We start from the raw sequence: 26,401 nt of genomic DNA, 5'->3' as shown, positions 1-26,401 counted from the left end.
TATATATAAAGTAATAGACTATAAATATGAAAAGTTCCGGCGCTTCTAGAAAACTTCCTTTCCCGATTTTCCCTCATTTGGTGTACTCCTCAAAGACGATTGCTACAAGTGGACAACAGTGCGTTTTTGACGCCTGTACTATGCATTTCGTCAAGGCAAAACGCTGTAGCCACAGCTTGGGGAACTCATGATAACTATGTTAGCACTAAAAGGACTGGTCAAGAAAAAAAACTCAACATCCGGCGAGATGTTGAGATTCAGCTTGAAACCGCAATTATTTCTTTAATTCAGAGAGGTACCTAAGTTTCAAGTTCCTTCCATTTTTTCGGCCAGTTTTCGAGCTGCTTGCTGAACTTTTCAATAGCGCCCTCTATTACTCAACATCAATAGGAGCGCGAAGCACCCTACTTTCGATTTCTTCTCGAGTTTCACAGCTGGTATTGCCATTTGGCATCCAATCATATGGCTGGGTTCCATCACAAGGAACTATACCAGATAGTTTCAAACCAGTCCCACAATTGTACCTTTCTACAGCACTTACGTGACTCTTTTAGTTTTAACAAGACAGCTCTTCTATTTTTATTTTCGTTTCAGCAATCTGAATTGGAGGAAACGGAACGCTTATTTCATGTTGTTAAACTGCTGGAAGTCTATATTTCCTCTGGCATGTACCATCCATCCGTCCTCATCACCACCAAGAAGCGGTTTCGTGGAACCCTTGTATTTAACGACATACTAATGTTTATTATAAAACACCCCGCTAAAGGATCTTCCGATTGGTATCGTGGTTTACTATACCTGGCTACTGTCGCTTCGAATGTCGTAGTACAAAAGCTGAGGACTATCTTACAGAAAGCTTGGTTTGATTGCGTTCCAGATGATCCTGGAGCGCGAGATGAATTCCTGATCTTTCTCATTAACATGTATGACAGGATGCATAAAGCGGCTGAGTTTTATACCCGATTTCTGGGAGCCATAAATGATTATCTTGAGACGGGTGTTCCTGAACCCTCGCTGTCGGAGGTCGTTTTAATCAGGATGAGAATGAATTTTTGTGCCCTCTCTCCCGACGATGTTATAAAAATATGGGCTGACTATGTAAGATATCTTCTTCAGGTTCTCCAGAAATGGAAGGAAAGAGCTGGAGTGATTAACAAGAATCCACAAACATTTATTTTGAAGGTATTTGCCGAATTTATGCAACACTGTTCCCTTGTTCCACTGATGGAAATTACCGCAGAGCAGTATACCACGATGGACAATACAATAGAGAATACGTTGAAACTTACTAAGCTACTACTTAATTTAACCGAAGAAATGCCTGATACAGCTAAGGACACGGCCCTTCACTACGTTAAAATAAGCCAAGCATTTATAAAATGCCGTTTTATCCGCACCTATTACCTAGAAGGAAGTGTTACTGATTCTGGTACTGATGATGCAACACGTTTTCAAGAAGAATTAGTAGCATTAATCGAAGATAACCTAAAATTCTTAAGACAAGAAAAGGCGTTAAAACTTGAAGTGCTCTGCAGCAATATCAAGCTGTCGCAAGAGCCAAAGTCGAGAGCAAATTTGTGCTTAGAAGATATTTGTGCCAACTTTGACAATATAGATTGGCAATCTATACTTTGTCGTCATCCTCAGGTCGTACGAAACGCCTCAAAAAAGAAAGTGGAGCACTTTGTAGCTCTACTTTTCGATTACCTAGTAACGCATAGAAGCTGCACATATGTCCAATCGCAGTTATTCCGGAGCGATTCGAGGCAAGTATTTGCATTTGTGAAACTTGTCACACATAATTTAGCAAAAGTTGTCAGTCAGTCGTATCCACAAATGATCGATACTCTCGAGATAAACAATCTGGAAACGCCAATACGTTGGAAGAGACTACAGGAACTCCTAACAAGAATCCACCCCAAAACCAATTTGATCGATATCGTAGCTAAAACAAAAGACCTTTTAACCTTAGTGCCGGTAGTCTGCCTTCCTCCTGAACTGCGTTTGAAATTGTTTGGCCTCACCCTGATAGTCATACTGGGGCAAAGTACACTTACCGAGAAATTCTTGTCTGATGCGTCTTATTTCTTCGAGGATCTTTCTTCGGCTTTTAAGTTCAAAGGTTGTTGTGATGACTCAGACTTAGGGTCTATTTGTCATCTGGCTACACTCTGCCTTGACAAAGTCCTTGGACTCGATCCTTCGACGTGTATTCAGCAGTCACCACCGGTTAAAAAGGTTCTCGATCTTATCCATTTTGTACAATACACGGTTGTGAAACGGATGAGTACCATCGAACCTGTCCAAACAATCTTCAAGCAGTTCGCACTGCAAAACGATGCTGAATTCTGCGCGGCCCTGCATTTAACAGTAACACTTGTTCAGGTACATCATAAGAAGGTATCCGCAGAAAATATCGCGACAGTCTATCGAGAATGCAAACAACAGATTGACAAGGCTCTGGTAAAGAGCGCTTTCAAGTTACAAAATATGATTTACATAGCGAGTAAGTACGTCGAAGTATTCGGAGTACATGATGCACTACGTGTTCAGAGCATTAAGCTGGCCTTTCAGTCAGCAGGTGAGACGATATTGGCACTTCAGCAAGATGGCACCGCTATGCGGTTATGTACTTTGGTATTGCGTGACAATAATAGCGAGATACGCGAAGTTATACCAGCAAAGGCGGCTGTCTTTTGCGCACTTCTAGTCGGAGGCGAAAATGAGTCAGAGCTCAGAAGAACTATGGATGCCACGTTGGCGAACGAGGTAAGCCAAATGTCATATACTAACGTTCTTAGCTAAGATGTCTGAGAAACTTCCAAGTGTTTTAGTCCGAAAACTTGAAAATTCTATGCTATGAAAGTATCAATAACAAAAGGTTATCAGTGAATTTTGAGTGAATTTTTTAATTCCTAGATGAATAGAGGTCGCCTTATCACAATGATTGACAAGATTGAATTGTTTCCAATCACTTTTTCAACTCATGCTTTATTATCAACACATTATTACCACCTATCCTAATTAATAGTTATCTTCAACAAATTTTGCTGTTTTGTAGTGATGAGGTAGTAACTCTCAGATAAAAAACTGGTAAGTAGGCGACATTTTGTTACAAGATTACTTACTGCGAAGCTCAAGGAAAGCGGTAATTTTTAAAACTCCGACACAACGTAATTCTAAAAATGAACAAAGAGAATCCTGAAATAGAAATTACAGATGTCGAGAAAACCTCCTACAGCCCAGACGCAAAAACTAAGACAAATGCTGTCTCACCGAAGCAGGTATCTTCGCCATGCATTCATCTTTAGTCCTGACGTTCGTAGATTTCTCGTAGATTTCTAATTTACCTATTGCTTTTGAGAAATTTTCACATTGGTCGCATTTTGGAACGCGGACATGCTCGCAAAATAATTTCTAAGGAGATATTTCTGAAATGAAGATTATCCGTTGTTATGGGTTCGAGCGTGAGCTACGTGATCTACTGATAAAAAAAAATTAGTAAAATCGAGTTCCTAGAAGCTTCAAAGAAACCCGAACGGAATTGGCAAGCACAGTGGGGGAAATCAGATTGGTAAAGGCCATCACTTATTTATCGATTTAATTCCTTCTTCCGATTCATAGAAGTTAGAAAAGGTGTCTTAAATGAAGGACAAACGCTGCCAACATATTAACGATGCCGAAAGGACACATCGAAGTTGTGTAGTTGCGAAGCCAAACTTAACAGAGTTCACAGGCGGCCCAGCTCTAGGCTTTCCTGAGATGAAAAAATATTAATTCAAAGAGTGCGCGGCCAAAAATACGTATTCTTGCGATCAGTGCAAATTGATGAGAAGAACGGGCTAAAATATATACGTCTCAAGACAGTTCTCATTTTTTTCTAAGTACAGGCAAAACGTTTGTCCTATACCTGCAGTTAGAATCGACCCTGGAGGAACTTTCAGATTAGCGCAGCTTTAATAACCACTAGTGACGACTATTCTACGAACTCAATTTTTATAATAAAAGATATAATAATCGCTTCGGGTTCTACCTCTGATACAGCCATTGAACATTGCTTCAGACGGCTGGCCCGTTCAAACTTAGACCCCTAGGTCAAAAAGAAACGTCATCTGTTTTTAAATTTAAAAAGTACACATATTTCCATTGAATTACTACGGAGACTAGTAACAAAATATATTAGATATTAGATAGCTAATAATATTAGAATATAACAAAGCATTTCTTGTTTTTTCATTCATTAAATTTACATATCAGGATGGAATAGTGTTTAATCTTTATTTTACGGGACCTTCACTTTTTGAATGAAAGCGATCACTCCATTCATTACGAAACTGGTTCTGAAACTGTCAGGTTGCGCCGATTTCTGCGTAAATCAGATTAAGAGATTGACTTTCGATTAATATTTTTTCTCAAAGCATCATGTCTGGTTCAGGTCTTCTTTCCGGCTCTATAAACAGTTCCCAGATATACATATCTTTGTCTCTAAGTCTCCTTTCTACTCGCTTTACGCTGGAAGGAAACCCAGGCTATCGACACACCCAACTAATCACATTCTTTAAAACACGGTGGTTTATGATTACTCGAGTAAATTTCGGAGCGTAATGAGCTCAAAACCATCAAAAAAGCACAAATAAAAAAATCAAACGTACAAACTAGCTGGCATTTGTTTAAGATGATCATGTTGAATTACAGAAACAGAATATATACCAGTGTTCTTCTTCGATATTACGCGCCAGAGTCCTAAACTCATCATTTACATGTTTACAATAAAACTAGTCGTGGAACAAGTCGAAGGATATATGAACATGTATATCATGAATTTGAAATAACACTAATGATGCATTGACCATGATTGCAGTTGTGGCCTGTGCTTTCATCAGTGATGGATGATCTGCAGGAGATTTCATCATTTGTGGAAAGTGTGGTCACCGATTCGTCTGATGTAACGTTCCATAGAAACCCTTTCCGTCTAGAAACACCTTTAGGAGTTGCAGGTGGCGATGATATATTGAACCGTTGCCTCTTGCTGCTGACCTCAGTCACAAAATATGGCAATGAAAATGTCGTCCTTGACGTCATTCAAAAGGTAAGAAATTATATGTTGATTTATAATAGTTATATTACGTATTAACTTTATGGGAACCAACGAAATACGTATATTTGAAATTTGTATATGGAGACTAAGGTGAAGGTTAGATGGCATTAAAGAAAAATAGCTCATGTTCGTTAGCAGAGCAATAGACACTGATTCTCCAGAGCTTTGAACTTAACGAAATTTGCAACAGTATGTATATTTATATATATATGTATACTGTGTCAAATGGGTATACATATGTTGACATATGCATTAACTGTTTACTAATGCCAATTCTAAGCTTATGATACGGTATTCTGAAATTTATGGATAAAACGATTTGAATGACTAGAGTGGCCATCGTTATACCTATTGCATTATAAACACATGTTAAAGCTCTAAAACTACAATAGTAGGGAGTATAGGGATACTAATGTGGTACCCCATTAGTAAATATATATATATATATATATGTATATGTATTACAGCGATAAATCCATCCCTTGCTGCAATAATTTGTTTAATTCGTACGTCCGGCCACTTTAACAAAATGAAGACTTTCCCACTATCTAGAGATTTTCGGGCCATCCTGGATATGTTCAAACTTCAAAAATGACACATACTACACGACGAAGGGTCATATACATAGCAAGATTCTTCAAAAAAAAACCTAGGAGATCTTTGTAGCGACTTTGGTGAAAAATTTTGGGCCATATAGCCTTTTGTTTAAGCCACAAATAGCAATTGTTTGAAACACTCTATTCATGTCAATTTCACTAAAAATATATGCACATATGGCATTCAAAGCTGGTTAGAACTTCCTGACAGAAATAATGTATAATTGTTAGGTTGAAACATCTAGAATGGCAGTTTTTTTACCTGAAAAAGGCAGAGTTTTATTTGAAATGCACCACCTAAGTCTTAAAACATCCTTTACTAACAATGTGTAGTGATGAATTTAATCTACCAGTGATTGGAAAATGTGGGTGTAAGCTTTCATTCAAACTGTTGCAAGGCAACTTTGACAATCAGAAACAGAAAAACGTTTGCCTATGGTTCACTCAGCAGTATTATAGTGAAATAGTTGGCTGGAGTAATACTATTACACCGACTAACTATTGGAGTTTACTATATTTCGTGTCTTTTTATTAGATTAAGAATTAATATGTATCAAAAGTACATTTTATGTACAAGGTAAAAAACACACGTTTCGGAAATAGCTAAGTGACTACGCCGGTATAATTAGAATCTGGCTTTGCATAGATCAGATGGTAAAAAGATACGGAATATAGGGGCTGCATGATATGGTCAATGCCTAGCATTCATTCGTATACACTTTTTCAGTAATGGCCTCATGTGGTAACGTGTCTAACTACTGGTCTTTTGACATGTAAGACGTGCAGTGAGTACGTTTGTTTTATTTTGAAAGTCAGCCGGCTAATACAATACAAAAGCAGTTATCTGAACATTGAACCTGATCTTTTTAATCTAATTGGCCTAAGCTATACGAAAAAGCCTCATCATGCTAAAAATACTAAATTCATGAAAACTGAGTTTTCATATGATGAGTTCGTGTTAAGATTGGTTCTGAAAATGAACCGTATTCAACATTTCTAACATGTTTGAAAGTTATGATAAATACTATTTTATAAGTCCTCTCGTGTCCGGCTCATATTTTTTTCTCCTCCATCTGAGCCCTGGCGTCGTCTGTAGCGCAATCTTATTGTATTACCTTATAGTTCTTAAGAATAGCCATTTCAGGCTCTTCAACTTGAACTGAATGTTCCAGAGGTTAATTCAATTTGACTAACACACTTCGTGCAACTTATCAGTGTTAGTAATGCGTGTTGGTGCTTCTGAGTTTAATTCAGTTGGGTGTTAGATATTCTTGGCGGCTAGCTAACAACACGTATGAAACAAACAAAATCTATCATGAGGTCATGCAAACCTGATGTCTCAAACATGGATAAAGGGTTAAAACGTCCAGACGTTTCAAAGACACCTATGCGACCTTTGCATGCCATGTAAGGGCTTTCCTATTTCTCATTTCCCGCCTCCCCTATTGTTATGAATCATATTCACTCGTTGTTATTGCTCCGCATCCTTTGCCCTTTCCTCTCTTTATTCCAGAGTTAGGAGAAATACACAGAGCTAATACTGGTTTTAATAATAAATTCAAAGTGAGCGACAATGATAATTAGTCCAATGACGAGCGAAACTCTGATACCTTATTATTCTCGCTTTTCCTGCATTACCTAAGAGTTGATTACATTACTAACCTAATCTAACCTAACTTTACACAAAACTTCATATATCTGCATATGAAGCAATACAGTGTTTTTACGCCTTGGATTCCCAATTTTTATGCATCGAACGATCATTTATATGTATTTTTGAAACAGGTTTCATTACTCATGATTAATCGAGGCGGGTCATGTATACGATCCATTCGTATTGACTTATGTTGCTCAGTACTGGATGCTGCAACTCGCCGAAAGCCTTCTTCTGAAGTGTTAACGTTCCTTTACTCAACGATTGCCAGGCTACCTTTAGAGAAAATGAACGATTTACCTGGTAAGTAAATAACTTGTTTTCCCATTCATGAAACATCTCGAAGCTGAAATGTTTTTATAGATATGGGGCTGTGATATGAGGCTCTTGTCGTATCCACGGCTCTGGCAAGGTGTGCGCTAAAATAATGTTAATCGTTTATTTTATTTGTATTAGTCTACCTATTCGTCTACCAATAGTTTCCTATAGTTACTTTAGGAAAATATATGCTTTTCTCTACTAAAATAAAAAACAATTTTCTATTGCGTTCCCATGTCTGTTAGTGACTTCTAATGTAATTTTTTTTTATAAATTTGGAGCTTTTAGCTTTAAGTAAACGTAGCTGAAAATTGCTGAAAAAGTGTAGTTTATATGCGCTTCCAGGTCATGTAAAAGCTTTACATCTGTAGGTTAAACAAAACAAAAAAATAAGATTTAATATCGAGATTTGGCATGATCGAATAGGGATCAATATTTGATATAGAGACCACCCGATGGCGTATATATATGCGGATCGAGATACTTAAAATGGACTCGCTCATAAAAACATAACTGGATATTCTTAGCCTTTTTTAATACAAAATCATGGTTGTGATTTCATTACGCGTAATAATAGATAAGATAAATACTATTGCATATTTTAATTAATAGTGACTAATTACAGGCCTCTTAGTGCGACCAGGCAGTTATATCATGTGAAGGCACGTCTAAAGGGCGACCGGAGCATTGTATAAAATACGCTGATCGTTCTAATAATGTCAATAATAGTTAGACTGTTTAGTATTTCTATACTCAAGAAGAAACCTGAAGTCAAATGAGTTAGAAAAATTGCAATGAGTAAGAAATTCTGAAGGTTGTGTGAGTGAATTTCTTTTCAATTAAATGCATCACTTCGTTCATATTGTAATAAACAAAACTCCTCTTACCTGGGCACTTTTAACGTAAACATCTGTAGGTGATAAGTCTCTATGAAACAAAAATTGATGCCAAATTTCCGATTGATTTCTGTAATTACTATGATTAGGAGTTACTGAGAGGTTAATAGCAGACTATTGCCGCTTATGAATGGACCGAGTCTCTTCTACAACATCTGACAGGAAGAAACAATAAATATTGTAAGCCAGTTCACCTATCGTTCTGTGTAAGGATACAAAAAAAATTATAAGGGTTCTAAAAGTTCAAGCCATTTTCGTTTACCAAAAGTTGTTAAGAGGCCACTAAAATTTCAGTCGAGTCATAGTTGTTATCAAAAGGTTTCCAATACTTTGCTAGACATCATTGTCATTTCTCTGTCGATTTACTGATTGCAAAAAATGGTTTCCATGGTTAGATGCCGGAGACATCAAATGTGCTGTGATATTGTTATCTTCGATATTAAATTAGAGCCAAGAAAATGTTAAAGGCAGTGGACTCCTCCGGGGGTGGAATGAAATGACCTCTACAATATACCGTAAAAAGAGGTACTTAAAAATGCTCAATATAATTAGCCATTTTTCAGTGATACTGCATACTAACGATCATACTACAAATGGCAGTCCTTAACATTGTTTTGAATATTATATGTCACTCAGGCGACCGCTTCGATAGTTCTTTACGGGCTCTAGACAAAACATACATTTTTGGACAAGTATTTCACATAATTAGGACAATTGTCAAATTTCAAGTTTATCAAATACTGTAATTTAAGCTGACTCTACGATCGGATAGTCCAGTAAATTTTGTTTTTGCAAAAAAAAACACAGAAAAACGTCTAGCGGCGTTAATTGGAAATAACTAGGCGGGGCAGCTATGGTTTCGGTGCTTGATGAAAAATTTTGCAATTACCAAATTTTTTTTTTCAGTAACTCCAGCGTCTCGGACGTGCAATGGCAGGTCACACCGTTTTGCTGGAACCACCTATTGTTAAAGTCAAACCCATGTTAACCACAGAAATTTTCGATATGTATCTCTAACGAAAAATATTTAAATAACAGCTAAGTTTTTAGTGATTTGGTGCCATACGGTTGCTTCAAGCTCAAAATATAGTTGTTCATGAATAGCGTATGACCGTCTGCGGGAATTTTGTTCACTTCGAGTCAAGCAGATATGCAAATCATCTAAAAAACCTAAGAGTAAGATATTCTCAGGATAGAACTATGTGTTATTAGTTGTTAGATCCGCTTGTTCTTGATGTAGTATGAAATTGCCGGAAACCACAAGGCTTAACATAGCCCAATGTCTATGTTTCATGTTTGGGACAGTGGAAGAGTGGTGTGCAATTTTAAGCTCTATTACGGAACTGGTGGGTCGTGGGCTATCCTCAAAAGGACATCAATCGTCTGGAGTTGCACAGGTTCTTATAGGGCTTCTCGGACGCCTGATCGAAGCCACTGCAGAACGTGGAGATCGGGCCACGTCTGCGGATGCTGTTAGTCTTGCCGCGGTTGTGCATGTTATCGACAAAGTAAAACGGTAATTTTTAGTGTTAAGCAGTAGCATTCCAGGGGACGACTGGGTATTAGTATCTACCCATAATGCTGACTTGGCAACCTTACAATCCAACTATCTAACTTTTTCCAGTTAACCTTATTATAGATTTGGTAAGCTTAGTAATAATAATTATGATTATGATCAATTATGATACGTAGGGCCCCTTGCCGCATTTTACACTTTGTAAGCTGTATGTTTTTTGCTTTGTTGTTCTTGTAGTGTATTGTTTTTTGTTCATAGGCTAAAGTGTAAAGATCACCGCAACGCCCCAGCCTTTGAGACAATAGGCACGTTTCTGATGGCGTCATACCTGCGCGTCGCAGTAAGGGTGTCCCTAAATCCAAAGCTTCGAGAAGATATATATGCCATGGCATATATGATCCTAGCTTTGTGTAATTCGAAAGGGTTATTTGCTCTAAAGCTAGAAAGCGGCTTCTCAGAACAGGAGGCGCTCCGAAGGCTCGTGGAAGATTATAAAGCGAAGTTTCATGTAAAAAGGCTTTAGGAATGGAAAATATTACCTCAAAGTTCTAATCCAGCTATAGATTTTAGGATATAAACCGCTTCCACGATAAAGGCATTTTTCTTTGTTCAGAAAGCCAGCAGTTGTTGTCGAATGATAATACTGTAAATCTGTATATTTGACACTTCTACAGAATATAACAAGTCGACTATTCATGGATAAATATTGACTGTTGGCTGCTGAGTGTCACTTTGGTAAATAAAATTAATTTCATAGTAGTTTTAACTTTTTACTTAAGTACGGAAAACTAAGAACAAACTGCCGGCTAATAAATTTTTAATAAGTCTCTTAATGGCTTTAAAAATTGACTTAAATGAAACTTCCGCGTTTTTCTTATTGCATTAGTGCTAAAGTATATCAATCAATCATTTTATTTGCTTACCATGGATAATACAATTTCAGTATATATATATATATATATATTATAATCACTAAAGATACAGCATGAAACGTTCATTACAACCTCTCTTATTCAACTTCCTCTTTTATTCAACTAATAGACAATAACATACCGAAAGCTGCGCCTATTACTACGTTTATTTCGAGTTATAAAAATCTATTCTAAAAAAAGCTTGTATTGAAAACATTTTGCGTTTTAATTTACATGCCAGTAAATTATGCTACAATTGCTGTTACGCTATTTTGAAATCGTAAAGCCAGACATCTTAAAATTCCATAAAACCCGAAAACAATTCAAAATATTTGTCGTTTTAAAATACTCCTAATATTTCTAGGAAATAATTTGAAGCTGGCAATTTAGCGTGCCAGTAATGGCCGATTAGTCAGCTGTTAGAAATTCTCGATTTCCGTTTTTAGAGAAGCTTCGGTAAACAGACCTTGAAAAACGTATAGTTAAACATTAGCCACAAACACCAAAACGTTATATTAATCGAAAAATGTCTCGTTTATAGAAAGGAAAGTAATAATATTTTATACTAAAAATTATGACCTTTAAATAGGATAGGTTATGAAAAATTTATGTGGGGTTGAATCTGTACCGTCTGTCCATCTCGTGGTTTGTCGGTCTTCTGACTGAAACACAAAAGCCATGAGTTCAAATGTCGATGAAAAACGAGTACTTAGCTGAAAGATGGCTATATGTGATAAAGCAACATGAAGGGACGTAATCACACCACACGACGCGTATTGTTGTGTGATTTGGACCTAACAAATAGTTCCAGTTTTTTAATCCTATTACGTACTATTATTGACTATTAATATTACTATTATTAATTAGTACCGGATACTATTATTAACTACAGGATATTTTTAGTACGCAACAAACATGATTATCACCACGCACGGTTTAGAACCTAGATTATTTCGTGTACCCCTGGGTTTAGTAGGCAAATACGGTGCCACTGAACCATCATAAAGACGTTCAGTTCGCCCGCGCTTTATGCATATAGTATGTACACTGTTATTTTTTGTCAGCTTCTTGGTGATATTATCATCATGCTAATACTTGGTTCATTACAGTCGAACACTCCACTGTGTCCTTCGAAAATTACATGATATCGTGACAACCTCTGTGTAATATTTAAGTGAACTGCAAACGAGAATTCAGGCCATCTCTACTGTTCGGATGAGTATGATGCCGTGAGATTGGTGCTACAGAATGTGCTTTGTTTCGCTCAGAAGCTTAAGGATGGACATGATGGCAACTATTACAAATACCTCTAAGAATTAAGAGATCAAGTCAAATATTGGTTTATCAGTTGAATATTCATGAAACCGTAGTAATACAAGTAAATAAGATACAATTTGATAACTATTTTAAAAACAGATCTATGCTTTACACAGAATAGAATGTCCTGCGCGTTGCACTTAAGCTGTCGCCATCTTATGTTTCGAAATTAGGTACTTTTTTTTCGAAATAACGCTTATGGTTCACACCGGTCTGTCGATTTGTTGTGAAGCGGCAGCGAAGGCTGCATGGATTGCAGCTTGGCTTGTGGTTAGGTAAAATACTGATTGTTGCTAGAAAGGAGAAACATCCGTGCTTCTGAGTTTGTTACGATTTGGCGTTTTTTTCACTGTTAACTGTGTCGTCTTGCAATTGTCAATAATTGTCAATCATAAGCCATCCACAAAGTGCCTGCCGGCAGGATGTCGTTCCAGGCACGTAAGGATGGAGGACCTAATGTCAAGTTTTTTGAGTCTGCTGACACTGTTCAACAATTCGAAGCAGTGAAACAATGGCTGGTAAAACAATGTAAAAAATATACTCAAGCAGAGCCACCGACAGCTAAGAGTCTCGCCCAACTCACCGTGCAAATGTGGCAGTTTCAGGTAAAAGATTATTGACATATATATCCATACACACCATCGCTTTCAATAATGTCAGATACCAATTTAGTAATGTTACTTTCGATTCTGGCCGATGTTAGTACATTCTTATTTTTATTATACTGAAATATGATGTTGATTAATTTATTGTGCCTTAAAGAGTATATGTGAATGTGTATTGATTCGAACCTCAGGCTGCGGGCGGTATAAATTAGTGCCAAACACATTTCTTTAACAGTTTTAATTGCAAAAGTGCACACGACGTAACGCTGGCTAAGTATGTTCTTGTATTTACTAAAGCTAGACAAAAATACTGGTGGAATAAAATTGCTCGTCTTAATCTTCACCGCATTCATGTATCAATTGTAGAAAAACAAGATATACATCACATGCTTTCTTAAATAAACAACGAGACGTGACTAATTAAAATAAAAATAAGCCTTCATATGAAAGATTGTTAAACTGATTCTCGAAACGGCCCTTCTTAACTTGTAGAAGTTCTAGTGTTCTATCACTTGTAATTAATTAATTATGTATGATACATATGGCAATCAAGATTCCAATTTATTAACGGAAACGGATGCATATTGACACTACCGAGATCTACGCATTTGCACTAGTCTTTCATATATAAATTGTAAATTTAATTTACGTATTTCTGGTACTTGCGATTCGTGGAAGATAGCGAACTAAAATTTGATCCTCGCTTCAAAGTTGCCTTACGATATCTGATTCTTATTCCTACTAGGTAGCAGCAAGGTAGACATCCAATTGAAGTTCGAAGAGCGTCACCTAATATGTACTTTGTTTGCCTTTTTCACACGCAAATTCATATTATTGGGGCAGATGAATGTATTAACTCCACATTGAATAATAATTTAGTATTGCAATTTCTAAGAGTAATTTACTATGTCTAGAAAAGCATGTTTGTCTCTTCTTCTTTTTCGGTTTTTCCTTTTTTTTTCTGTTTTTTGTCTAATGTTGACGCGGAATATTGAATGATAAGATTCAAACACTTGGCGCATAGCGCGTTGACTATTTATGAGTTAAATTAAACAGCTGAATAGAGAAAATGATTTTGGTCGGTCAACAAAGCTGTCAACAGAATTCACTATATAACGACTGTCGTCCCAGACTGCCTTGAGAGCGAACAAAATCATCTCCAGTTTAGGCTAGCCCACCTTTCTTGGCCTATTTGCCAAATTTGGCTCCTTCAGACTAGCGTTTATTATACAACTCTGCAAAACCTCAGTCAGCATGCTAAAACACGCCTGTCGACATTTGAGGAAGTAAGATCAATAAAGTATAGCCATACTGCTCCAAAAGGGTGACAGTTCTACCGTTAGAGATGCATAAACGGTCTGTTTAGCAGAAAAGCACCGAAGGTGCTTTTACCATTTAAATATGGACACTGTACTAGAGCCGTATAACACGTTTGAACATATGAAAAAAATATATGAATCCTTTGTACGTTAGGCAAAAGGTCATGAAACTGAAAATACTATTGAATACATTTTGCATTACATGATATACATACTGTGTGTTGTCCAGAATATCCCTGTAATGAGAATAATACCATAGTTGGGTTATGCAACAACCTCTCTCGATAGCTATCTTACCTAAAACAATTTACTTTATGCTGTATCTTATTCTATTATTGTATTTCAGGAAGATGCCCTTGGAAAAAACTCAGCTAAGCCCAGGCCTCTAGCTCGTCTTCCTGTGCGTGTGTTCCTGGATCTGAAATCTGGTGGAGCTCTTTGTCATCTGTTAGCTGCTGCATATAAATTCAAAGCCGAGCAGGGATGGCGTCGATTCGATTTTGGATCTACAAATCGTCACGAGAAGAACATAGAATTCTTCCATATGGCTGACAGAACACTGGAATCACAGAGACTACTTGATAGGCCGACCGTATTTGTGCAGGTTTGACATTGAGAATGCGATGCAGAAAGATAGCCGTTTTTATTTTTAAAGCAAACATCCCCCTTAAACATTATTGTTAAAGATTAAAATGTTTATTGTACTACGGTCATATATACCTCCCCGAAATTCAAGTTGGCTGTTTAATAATGAACACTAATAGCCTTGGTAGCAAGGTTTCTTCTCACGGTGTATACAACGATATAGGTTCGACTTCCGTAAGACATGTAGGTTTCCCATCATATTACAGGCTTTTAATTGGCACTAACGGATTAGTAGCTAACATTTATTAATTACGTAAGTTACAAGATTGGTCTTGTTAATTTCCGTAAAGTAAAAATTACACTCCTTTAAACGAATTTTCGGTTTCGTCATTGGACTATACTACCACTTCTCCTAGTTACATTACTATAGAACTTTTATGGTTTATGGGTCAAAAATTGCGACAAGTGATTGAAACTGAATGAATACTATTAAACTCATTCTGAAAAGACCAAAACAGATGGCAGTCTGGCGATGTAAGATCCGGGATATGCGACGGATAATTAAAATTCCCGTCCATGTTCTCTTAATTTTTGCGGGGTAGCTGAGGGTGTATGTAGTCTGGCATTGTAAACCATCCATTTAGACAACATAACACAGTGTTTTTTATTATTGTACCGAATGCGCTGGTATACATCCTCATAGGATGCCAAACTAAAGGAAATTGTCCGAAAACTGGGTGGTGAGTTGACAAGTTCTGAGGACGATGCGACACACATTGTTCGTGGTCCAGCAACTCAGCCGGAAGACGCATCCGAGACCTGGGTACGGGCCGCTCAGAGAAAGGATAACCAGGTTTGTAAGGTCTTTCACACCTAAAAGTTTACCCAATAATCTGCAGCAAGTGAAACTACAGTCGAGATCTGAGTAACTACTATCAAAAAGTATTTTACATTCATAATAGTGATTACTTGATCTTACTACTAGTTACTACTGGAACGATCGTCTTTGCTTCACCAAATAACAAGTTAATTTTTCTAAGAGTTAGTGATTAATGATCTAATCCAAATTAACTTCCTTGATTAGCGTTGTTGTTAAGGCCCCTATAAAGATCTGTCATATGAGATATATATATATATATATATATATAACATATGCCTTTTCGTTTTTCATATCAAATTTGGGTACAGGTTCTAGTTCATTTTTGTCAGACTCCCGACTCATACGACTGTTGGACCGAGGTTGAGGCAGAATCCATGGAACTGTCTCCAAGACCCGCCGAAGGTCAGACTTATGAGGTAATATTTTTCTGCCAGTTTCATGTTTATTCATTTTTTTAATCTATGCATGATATATAGAATGTTACTCTCAGAAGTGACTGTAGTAAATCTCAATACTAAGGTTAGTTTTGCATCCTTCTGTTCCGTGTACAAAAATCTGGTGCGCATGAACATTTCAAGCAAAGCTTATACTTTAAATCTTTTATTCATGAGTCATGTATATTAAAGGGTCCTGCATATTCTCGTTGTACAGTAAGTGCACTGAAGCTATGTAAGTTCTTTAGTCTATGCTAGATAAAATAAATCGTTTGAATTGAAAGTCATTTGCAGATACGTGAGAGTGTCTACGGTAAGCCATAGTTTCCTTTCAACCGAAAGGCGGAGTTGATAGCCCCACTGTTTTAAACTTTAATGCTTCCGTCTTCTTTCTTAGGGCTTTCAGTAAAAAAACTTCAGCTAGGAGATGCCAGTTGATCTAACAGTTATTACACTTAAAAAGTGGTTTGAAACGGTCCTTGTCCCGCTTGGAATTTCGAGCGAAGCACGTTGTTATCTCTAACATGCCACTATCGAATACTGAAAGCATTTATGGATTACCTAAATTCTTGCAGTATGTAGCACATCCTGATTTTTTAAGTGTTTAACCTCAAAGAATGGCGAACGAGAAGTTACAGGTGCTGTTTGTGCAATGTATCTGTGCATCTCGAGCTCAAGATAATGTTTTATCATTCAAAAAAAACAATTATTATATTTAAGCATCAGCAAACCAGTTGGAAAAGTTCAATCAACGAAAGCTTGATGACTAACCTAATAAATATAGAGAGAGATCAAGTTCATACGCATATGTATAATGTGTAAAATTAAAGCCTGTGGGTGTCCATTGGTCTCCCGCAGTTCCTCGTAATTTTCCTCTCGATGAACCCGTTAGGCTTCTATTGTATTTTTATTTTCCTTTACGGCATTACATTTCTCAAAAAACAATACTGCTGCAATAACAAAACGACAGGTTTGTCTTCACTTCAAGTACAAAATGACTTATCTTAGGTGTATTAGGTGGACCCAGGGTTCGCTTTACTTCGCAACTTATTTCATTTTACAAAATAGCCGGATACTGTAACGCTGCTGTCGACGTACGAGAAGGTAGTTTAGAATGTCGGAGATGGTGGCATCCCGTACTAACTCATTTTTTCTGTAATAAGGTCTGTAAAATGGTCTGGTTTACGTCCATCGAATCCATGCGAACCAAGTGGTTCTTTCATAGAGGAAATCCAGCTGATCAGAGGGCTTTAGCAAATGTCTCATTGATCTGTGGGTGTTTAGTGGACCTCAAGCCCTCTTGGGCTCTAAGGCATACCGAGAGTATAACTGCTATATTTATCCAATTCATACCGCATCGACAGTTATCATGAGTATGCTTAGAGTAAAGTTGGCGCATGCGCGTAGCGTTATCACTGGAAATTTTTCTACCAAAAGAGAGCAGACTGTGTTCGATTAGGTTCCGACATTAGCGTGTCTAATATGCAGCAGCCTCATATGGTATAAAACGTGATTCGCAATAGTATGCCTGTTCCTAGAAATTTAGTATGTTATTTAGTGAAATTCGTGGTCTTCTAAGAGCTCCGCAAAGGCTTACAGCACGCATCTGGGTTTGCAAAAAGTGTTCCTAAGTGTCATTCGGATGAAACTTTTTCAGAGGATAAAGACGAACCGAAGCGAGAATGTATGGTCGGAAATTACAAGCTTAACCGGACCAAAAAAACCAAAGTTATGTAACAGGGCACCGTTGCGCAACCTAGCCAAGTACCCGAAATTTTAAAATTGTATGTATAAACCGCATCTTAAAATGACAGGCGCGTATTGATAGTTAGTGGCTACTAGTCTTTTAATTTTTTTTTCAGTGTAAATAAACTTTGGAAATCGCCTGTTTTTTTTTGAACATAAAGTAAAAGATCCGCCCGGCTAAGAGTCCAACCGGGTTGGTAGTTGCTTAATTATCTGGGGTTACAACAGACTTACAAAACGGCACCACAACCATACAAGCAGCTATTAATTTTAATTTTGATCCCCTATTTTCCTTACGTTTTTCATTATCCGGATAATTAATTTTTGGTAATAATTTTTGCCAAAGACTTAATTTAACGTTGCAATATACTTATTAGCTACGGTTACCATGGTATTGCACTCAGAAGTGCGCATTAGCCACGCAAATCACACCGTCCCGTCGGTGTGATAAGCTCTTGTTAATCGAAAAACGCATGAACTCCATTCACATACTACTTTAATGATTACCTGACATGACTAAACTAAAATTCCCGCAGTTCTTACATATTTCATGCTTTCAAAAGTTGTTCAAATGATAGTTAGTAAATAGGTAGTAGATCTGGGCAGAATCTCCGTATTTTTGCATTGCGATTACCCGCTTTTCATGTTCTATTTTTTTCATTTTATTCGCTTTTTACACTCCTTCCTACTCCCACTTTCTCCAATATTTCAGATATGCTGAAGGGCGATCTTAAAGGCAGGCCAGCTTTCCGTGGATTATCAGCTAGTTATTATCGACGATTGTCCGACGATCACAAGAGAACCTAAAAATTAGCTTATATAAATTTTCTACAGCAGTTCTGTGATAGCATTTCGGCTAAACACAGTGGGAACATATAAAGAGTGCGTGCTTCTGAGTAGTTCTACGGCGGGGCTTCTATTTGAGACCTTTTGTCTACGACTTCTTTTGCTATGCAAACATTACATATATATATACATACTACACAGTACAAACCATGAAACAAATCAACAACAGAATTCAGTTTCAGTAGCGAAAAAAATAGTGGGAAATTATCATGCTATTGTTTAGTAAAACGGGTTTGCAACGAAGGTACGGTTTTTTTAAAATTTCAAATATAATGATCCGGTATAAATATACCGACATCCAATGGGATTAAGCAGGTTTCGAAAAAAAAGCAGCGTCAAAAAAGTGGAGGACTCCACGTTTGTGGAGCATGAAGTTTCAATAAGAAATCTGAAGATCACATAATAATGATTGTAGTCTTGTAATGCCAGATTTATAAACGAAGCAATAGGTTACGTCTCTTTTGGACCCCATTTACCAGTGATTGACTATAACCGTTTTTATACATTTGAAAATGCAGGTAACGACGCAATGGCTTCTCGATTCGGAAATATACAATGAATGGATGAACCCAGAAGATTATGATATTGACCAAGAGAACAGACGCAGGTAAAAAGTCTTTTTTTTTTATAACACATATAATTGCATATACAGATATTACTGTTATCATTATTACGTTAATTTTATAAAACGCTGTACGTAAACATTTAGATAACGCATTGTCTATAAATTTACATTGTTAATTGTTTTTATCTAATATCTATGGGCACATTAAGAGCCCTTTATTGATCAAATCCTCTATTCGAGTTCTAAGGGAAATCTTTATGTAATGCAATATAGATATTTAAAAATGCGATATTATAAAATACACATATTGTGTTGTATATACAAACTATTTTTTTAATAAATAAAAAAAAACAAAGTATTTAGTCTATGTTGTACTGCTTTTTTAAAAGGTCAAATCTACGTGATATGCATTTGAAGATCCTAAAGCTGGAAAGCGTTTTATCATAAAGCATGCTTATTATAAGTTGTGTAGATAAAGATTGTATAGTCTTTGATAGTAAATATATATGAACAACTTTGAACACTATATGCTAGGCAGATTCTCGGGATGTGCTAGTATGAGCAAGTGAAAGGTAAAAAGAAATGGAAAAAATTGAAGCATGTAGAGGAAGAATTCTCCAATAATGTTTGAAGAAAGGTATGATTTTTTTGGCAATCGCCGAGATATTTCATCGAAGTTTTAGATTTACTTGCAGGTTGCGAAATAAATGATTGCGAGATCGCAAATTGGTTGAGTAGCGTGCGTGTGCGGAGGGAAGACGCTAATTGAAAATTTTGTTAAGACGAGTTTGTAGTGAGAGTACAAAATGTACAATTACAAAAAACCTTAGTTTTCGGAAGAAGCTAATTATGTGAAGTTTAACCAGACGATAAAAATATGATAAATATCTAATTCTAGGTGCACAATTGATGAATTATTGTGTGGTAAAAGAAAAAAGTCGGCAGCCGGTAAAAAGCGCGGTCGCAGTCCGTCGCCGCTTGGAAGCAAAAAATCTCGAAAAAGCAAGGGTGGAAGAAAAGATGACCTTACCAAGGATATGGAAGATCCGTCTCCTGAACCTGCTCTTGAGAAAGTCGAGGACGGTGGGCTACCGCCCAAAAGCCTAAACCTTGCAGAACTGGTACCGGAGAAAAAAGTATGTTTCCAATTGACTCCTTCAAAGCAATTGTATATTGCGGATTAGGATATGAATGTGAATTGGTTATCCTTATACAATTTTTAACGTACATTCACGAGACATGCAGCTAGTGGTATCTACCGCATATGCGGTTATTACATCATGCTACAAAATAATGGGTTAATCACGATGAATAAATGGCATCGATGTATTTGCTAAACCGGAAAAGAACAGTACAAAGGAACGGAGAACACAGGATCAGCTGAACCGCAATATATAGGTTATTGCATCTGTTTAGAAGTGCTCTTAGGATATGCTCCCGGAAATGTAAATTTTCCGGCACTATTTTAGCGCGCCAATGTTTACGTTAGCGAACTTGGGTGTCTGTAATCGTTGTCATTATTTTCTTATGATTTCATTTACGTCAATCTTTTTTCAGGTCATGCCGGAGGATATAGCAACAGAGCAAGCGAACCATATTATAGTGCCCTCTTATACAGCATGGTTCGATTACACAGCTATTCACGCAATTGAACGTAGGGCCCTGCCAGAATTCTTTAACGGCAAAAATCGTTCAAAAACCCCCGAAATATTTATGGCATACAGGTAAGCCACTTGAGGTGGCCGTTTTCTTCTAAAGCTAGCTGTACTAAGCCCACTTAGGCTATAACTAAGAAAATCGACTTTTTTTTTTCTAATAATCGATCTCATTCGTTTTCTTGGCTTTAGAAGTACTAGCAGACCTTAACGGCGTTTTAAGCTGAGTTTGCCAAACTTTGGCAAACCTTCCCTTTGTATGATAGTTGATAACAAGTATTAAAAAAAGGATATAATATTTCGTTTAAACGTAAGTAATGCTGTGATTATTCATTAGTTAAGTTGTAATAAGGCGGTTTCGATTAATCGTTGCATTATCGTCAGCCAAACTACCCTTGCGCTGCCTAATTTTGCGCCGTCTGGTCTCTGTCCTGGTTCTCCAAGAAACCGTTTTAATACAACGTAGACACACGCACCCTGCTAAAAAGTACCAAGACCACTTGACTGAAATAGTTTCACGAATAAAAATGATGCTGAGTGAGCCGTATTGACAGTTTATTTTACATTAGACCGCCATTGAAGTACCTATTTAAAATTTACGCCAATTGCTGCAAATTTGACCCTAATTGTTGCGTATTTCGTTTAGTATTTACTGGAACTGTCCACTTATTGGTGAAACCAATTTTTGTTAATAATTGTTGAAAACAGTGAACTAAGAAATATTTTTATGTAAACACAATGGTGTCCACAGTCAGAAGACCACTAAAGCAACAGGCTAATTCGTGTCAAACTCACAATCTACAAACATATATAAATCTTGAAGACACGGTAATTCATTTGAATCTGAAGTTCAGACGCAGAATGTACATTTTGGAACTTGTTGGGATTGACAGGATCATGTCAATTCAACGGCGTTAGCCATGCAAGATGAAACGTTCAAAAGGTTAGCGTGATCAACAATTTATTTTATTATAAAAAGTCCACGTTCTTTACCATCACTTTCAGAAATTTCATGATCGACACGTACCGCTTAAATCCTACGGAATATTTGACAGTAACAGCGTGCCGACGAAACTTAGCAGGAGACGTGTGCGCTGTACTTCGAGTTCACGCATTTCTCGAGCAATGGGGACTAATTAATTACCAAGTAGATGCGGATTCTCGACCCACCCCGATGGGGCCACCGTCAACAGCGCATTTCCATGTACTTGTTGATACGCCATCCGGGCTTCAGACATTAAACCCACCACGCGTTAATCAGCCTCAAAGCGCGGCCACGTTTGGTTCAAGTGCGACTGGGGCGAGTGCAACTGCCAGTGGAAATGGCGGCGCAGGTAGCGGCAGCAATTCATCTACTTCTCTAATGGTTAATCTGGAAGCTATTAAAAACGATAATTCAAATGACTCCACCTCGGGCGGCAGCAAGGATGGCAGCAAGGCAGCAGTTGCATCAGTCAGCGATAAGGACGCGAAGGACAAGGATAATAAAGAGAACAGTCCAGTAGCCACAAAAACAGAAGCTGGTGCCGGTACTGGAGTCCAGACTATTGGGGATATGCTCGCCCTGAAAAGTGATCAGTATTCGAACGCAGCCAAAAAGGCCGCACTCGCTAAACAGAAGACCAATAGAGATTGGACGGAACAGGAAACATTGCTACTTCTTGAAGGATTAGAAATGTATAAAGATGACTGGAATAAGGTAAATTTGACTACAAAGAATTTTCCATTGCATATTTCACAATGATATATTCAATAATATCGTCCTTAAGGAATAGGAAAATAGTGTACACAGCTTTTAATAAATTGCTAATTAGGAACCAGCATTGCTTTTAGATTTTTTAGAGCTTCTAAAAAAGGTGCGATATGAAACAAATGTCTTTTGTCAAGCCATGAAACGATTATATTGAGTTAACTTTCTCTTTGATTAGACTGATAACATTGGCACGACGAGTTTATTTTTTGTATTATGGACACTAAAATATATTAGCACACGTACATACTCATACACGCAGAAATGCACGTGAGCGGTCCGAGTAGATGCTATCATGTTTTGTAATTATTATTATTGCAACTGTTAGGTTTGTGAGCATGTGGGCAGTCGTACGCAAGATGAGTGCATACTGCAGTTCCTAAGACTTCCTATAGAGGACCCCTATCTGGAAGGGGACGACGGTGGTGCTCTTGGTCCCCTCGCCTACCAACCAATACCCTTTTCTAAGGTGAGCGTCATCTACTAAACGTATAGGAGGTCATGTCATTTATGTCGAGTTTCCAAATTCAATCAGCCCAAAGGAAATTTTTGTGTGTAACAAACTAGTTTTGCTTATTTAGGCCTCTCTAATTAAATTAATTGCATTATACTGTTTCATTTAATACGTTAGAACTGGAGCAAGCCGTAATAATGTGCACAATACTTCTTATTTATAAGCTTTTTGTATGGTTACGCATAATGCACAGTACCATTTGGACTCTAATTAATAATGTATACTGTATAGGTTGTCGAGATTTTACGTATGCTTTGTTTAACTAAACTGAACTAAAAATTTAAATATTTGATTGTTGAATGCAGAACATACACAGGTCATAAGATTGCAAAAGTCTAAACCATTAACATACTGTTAAAGATCTAAGAATCGTTTGGGGTTGGCGTTACTGGTAATTGACTTCCTTATTTGAAAACGGGCCTCGAAATGAGCGAATAAAATCCTAGCATTAAATGGCTGCTGTGGAATACTTCTAGGCCGGAAACCCCATTATGTCAACGGTGGCTTTCTTGGCATCTGTCGTTGATCCACGCGTCGCTAGTTCGGCGGCCAAAGCGGCAATGGAAGAATTCGCCAAAATCAAAGATGAGGTAATTGATTTCTCTATGGATCTACAAGTATTGTCTTTCATCATATTTCTCGTTTGCTGAAGCGAGTCACTGCGATGGTAAGGTCTTTTGTGAGTATCATTCTCAAAGATAATATATGTGATTTGCACTCAATTTTTTATGGCCTGTGTACCTGGCGTAGGTGCCTTCATCTCTTGTAGAGCAACATCTGACCAACGTGATTGATAAGGCCGTGACGGAGAACAAAGAGCCTGTAGTCGACGGAGAGCTCGATCGTAGCGGTATTGCTGGTACAGAGAAAGAAGCCGCGAAGGAACCCAACAGTAAAGATGAGGAGCCAATGGATACATCCGAACGGAAAGAAAATCACAATGCCGAGGACGCAAACGATAAAGAAGACACACACGACAACGATGATGAACGCAAGAAAGCTCACAAGGAGAAGCTTAAGGTATGGTCTTGCGCGAATTTGCAATTAGGCACATGGCACAGTAATTAATTTTTTAAATGTTAGTAAATGAACTATATCAGAAAATAACCGCCGAGGGGACATTTATTATTTTGGCCTTCAAAATATTCCTTTTTGCAACCGAAGTCTTTGGGCTTACCTGGTGCGATGTCAACCTAAAGAGCTATAGGAAATTTGAGTGTGTATTTATGCTTACTGCTCAAATTTGGCGTCCACATAATGAATATATAACCAGACTTTCCCTTGCTACTCTTTCTAGGCTGATGCTCAACTTTCTGCAGCTGCCGCCGCTGCTCTGGGCGCAGCTGCTGTAAAAGCAAAACATCTAGCAGCTGTTGAGGAACGAAAGATCAAGTCGCTAGTAGCGCTGCTTGTTGAAACCCAGATGAAAAAATTAGAGATTAAGCTGCGTCACTTTGAAGAACTTGAGGCGATCATGGACAAGGAACGGGAAACTTTAGAATATCAACGACAGCAACTTATACAAGAGCGTCAGCAGTTCCATCTTGAACAACTGCGAGCTGCGGAGTTCCGGGCCCGTCAGCAAGCCCACGCCATGATGATGGCTCAACAAAACCAGAACAACGCTCCTGGGGGAGGAAACGCTGCATCTGGTAATGGGGGAGGAAATGTTAGGCCTAATACCGTGTCCGGTCCCTCTTCCGGGAGTGGCACGGGTAGCGGTTCTAATGGTAGCAGTCCAGCCCCCGCTACAGGCAGTGGTGTGTTGTTGAGCGCCAGTGGGGGAGGTTCTCCTGGGCCTATTCAGGGTCAACAAAGTAATCCTGTCGGAGCATCTTTGAGTAACACTCCACCATTGCAACAACACCAGCAGCAGCAGCCGCCACAGCAGCAACAGCAACCACAGCCCCAAGGACAATTAGCTGCTTCTAGAGCTCCGGAATCGTCTACACAGCCGCCAGTTACTACTAGTACAGCTGCAGGTAACCAGGAATAAAGGGATTTCCTTTATGGTAGCATCGCCTGTAAAAGACGGTTAACTTTTTTATGGTAAGATTGAGTCTATTCATAAAGAAGCGGTTTCTGCCTTTGCAGAAAAACTACCAGTTTCTTTCGACCTATACCTGGTACGCAAACTGTTTTGTTTGATTCTCGAAATTATATTGGACGTACATGCAGTTGCTCACAATAGTTTGTCATATTTTTTCTGATAGGCATACGTATATTAGGGACTGCGTTTTTTTGTATGATCCCGAAGGTCTCCAATGATCTTGGAGGTATTAGCTTAAATTCGTATTGTACGGTTGTATACAAATATATAATATGCAAGATGGGCACTGCGCACTGAAGGTGACTTGTGAAAATTATATATACATATAGTTATATAAAACTTAACTGTACGTATAAATTATACGTATAATAATAATTGAACGACCGCCAATTTTGAAATATATATATATATTTTTCCTTTTTTCTCGTGATTTTTTTTATTAGTATTGTACGTGGTTACCAAGACAAGTTAGTACGGATTCAGTGGAATCGAGTTGGGTTTGTAAAAAGTCGGCGGCGATACCTTCATCCTATCTTTTTGATTATTTTTAACTTATCTCATACACAATACATGCTGACGCGATACAGAATAAACAATCTGACAAAGATAGAATATTACGAGTACTTATTCAGCTGCAGTTAGAATATAGCAATAATAGTGCAGTCGGATTTAGCAAAAGGTCCTTTTGTATTGAAAAAGAAATTTAGGTGTGAAAGTCTATCAGTGGTCGACTCCACATTTAATGAGAAAAATCTTATGTAGTTTGGTTATTAAAAATCTATTCAATAATATTATAACACGCTGTAATTCTCAACAAAGGATTACAAACTGTATTACAGATTAGCGGTGGGTATTGCGGTTTGTAGATCAAGCAAAAAAAACCATTGATTACTGCGTGTCTTGCAGTAACTTTCGCTAGAATACTTTCAACGCTGCGGATATTTTTTTGAATCCCATCGGAGAGGCGCTCTGCTTTATTATCATTTAAGCTTATTTATTAAAGCATTTTCCCATTGTTTTTCCCAATTAATTGAAATATACCGTCATACTCTACGCCATGTGTTATGATATTACACCAACAGGCCACTTATTTTTTATGTGAATTTTTCTGCTTTTTTGTGATCATAGCCTTTTTTCTTGTTAAAC

The 26,401-nt window shown here is 37.6% G+C and overlaps 2 protein-coding genes across 3 annotated transcripts in view; both read left to right on the top strand.

Annotated features, from left to right (window-relative positions):
- Positions 1-10,938, top strand: part of LOC111261628 (uncharacterized) — a 21,092-nt gene extending 10,154 nt beyond the window's left edge. Inside the window, exons 7-11 of one of the 2 annotated variants that reach the window (XM_022835242.2) lie at positions 595-2,769; positions 4,862-5,089; positions 7,480-7,651; positions 9,868-10,078; positions 10,316-10,938. In XM_022835242.2, the coding sequence (XP_022690977.1) occupies positions 595-2,769; positions 4,862-5,089; positions 7,480-7,651; positions 9,868-10,078; positions 10,316-10,601 (3,072 nt within the window). In that variant the 3' untranslated portion in view covers positions 10,602-10,938. The remainder of the gene's footprint in view (positions 1-594; positions 2,770-4,861; positions 5,090-7,479; positions 7,652-9,867; positions 10,079-10,315) is intronic. The other variant, XM_086968786.1, reaches the window with a different exon arrangement.
- A 1,573-nt stretch (positions 10,939-12,511) lies between these two features.
- On the top strand, positions 12,512-25,867 carry mor (SWI/SNF- related protein mor). The gene is made up of 12 exons (XM_022835243.2): positions 12,512-12,911; positions 14,577-14,834; positions 15,519-15,668; positions 16,004-16,111; positions 19,240-19,328; positions 20,185-20,422; positions 20,844-21,010; positions 21,947-22,640; positions 23,020-23,160; positions 23,682-23,795; positions 23,956-24,225; positions 24,503-25,867. Exons 1-12 carry the CDS (start codon positions 12,729-12,731, stop codon positions 25,199-25,201), a joined length of 3,111 nt encoding a protein of 1,036 aa, XP_022690978.1. The 5' UTR covers positions 12,512-12,728; the 3' UTR covers positions 25,202-25,867.
- Positions 25,868-26,401: the final 534 nt, after the last annotated feature.

This window comes from Varroa jacobsoni, unplaced genomic scaffold, assembly GCF_002532875.2.
Source record: "Varroa jacobsoni isolate VJ856 unplaced genomic scaffold, vjacob_1.0 scaffold_574, whole genome shotgun sequence".
In the NCBI taxonomy this organism is placed as follows: Eukaryota; Metazoa; Arthropoda; class Arachnida; order Mesostigmata; family Varroidae; genus Varroa; species Varroa jacobsoni.
Note: the sequence above shows the minus strand (reverse complement) of the source record. Positions and strands in the feature narration are given on the sequence as shown.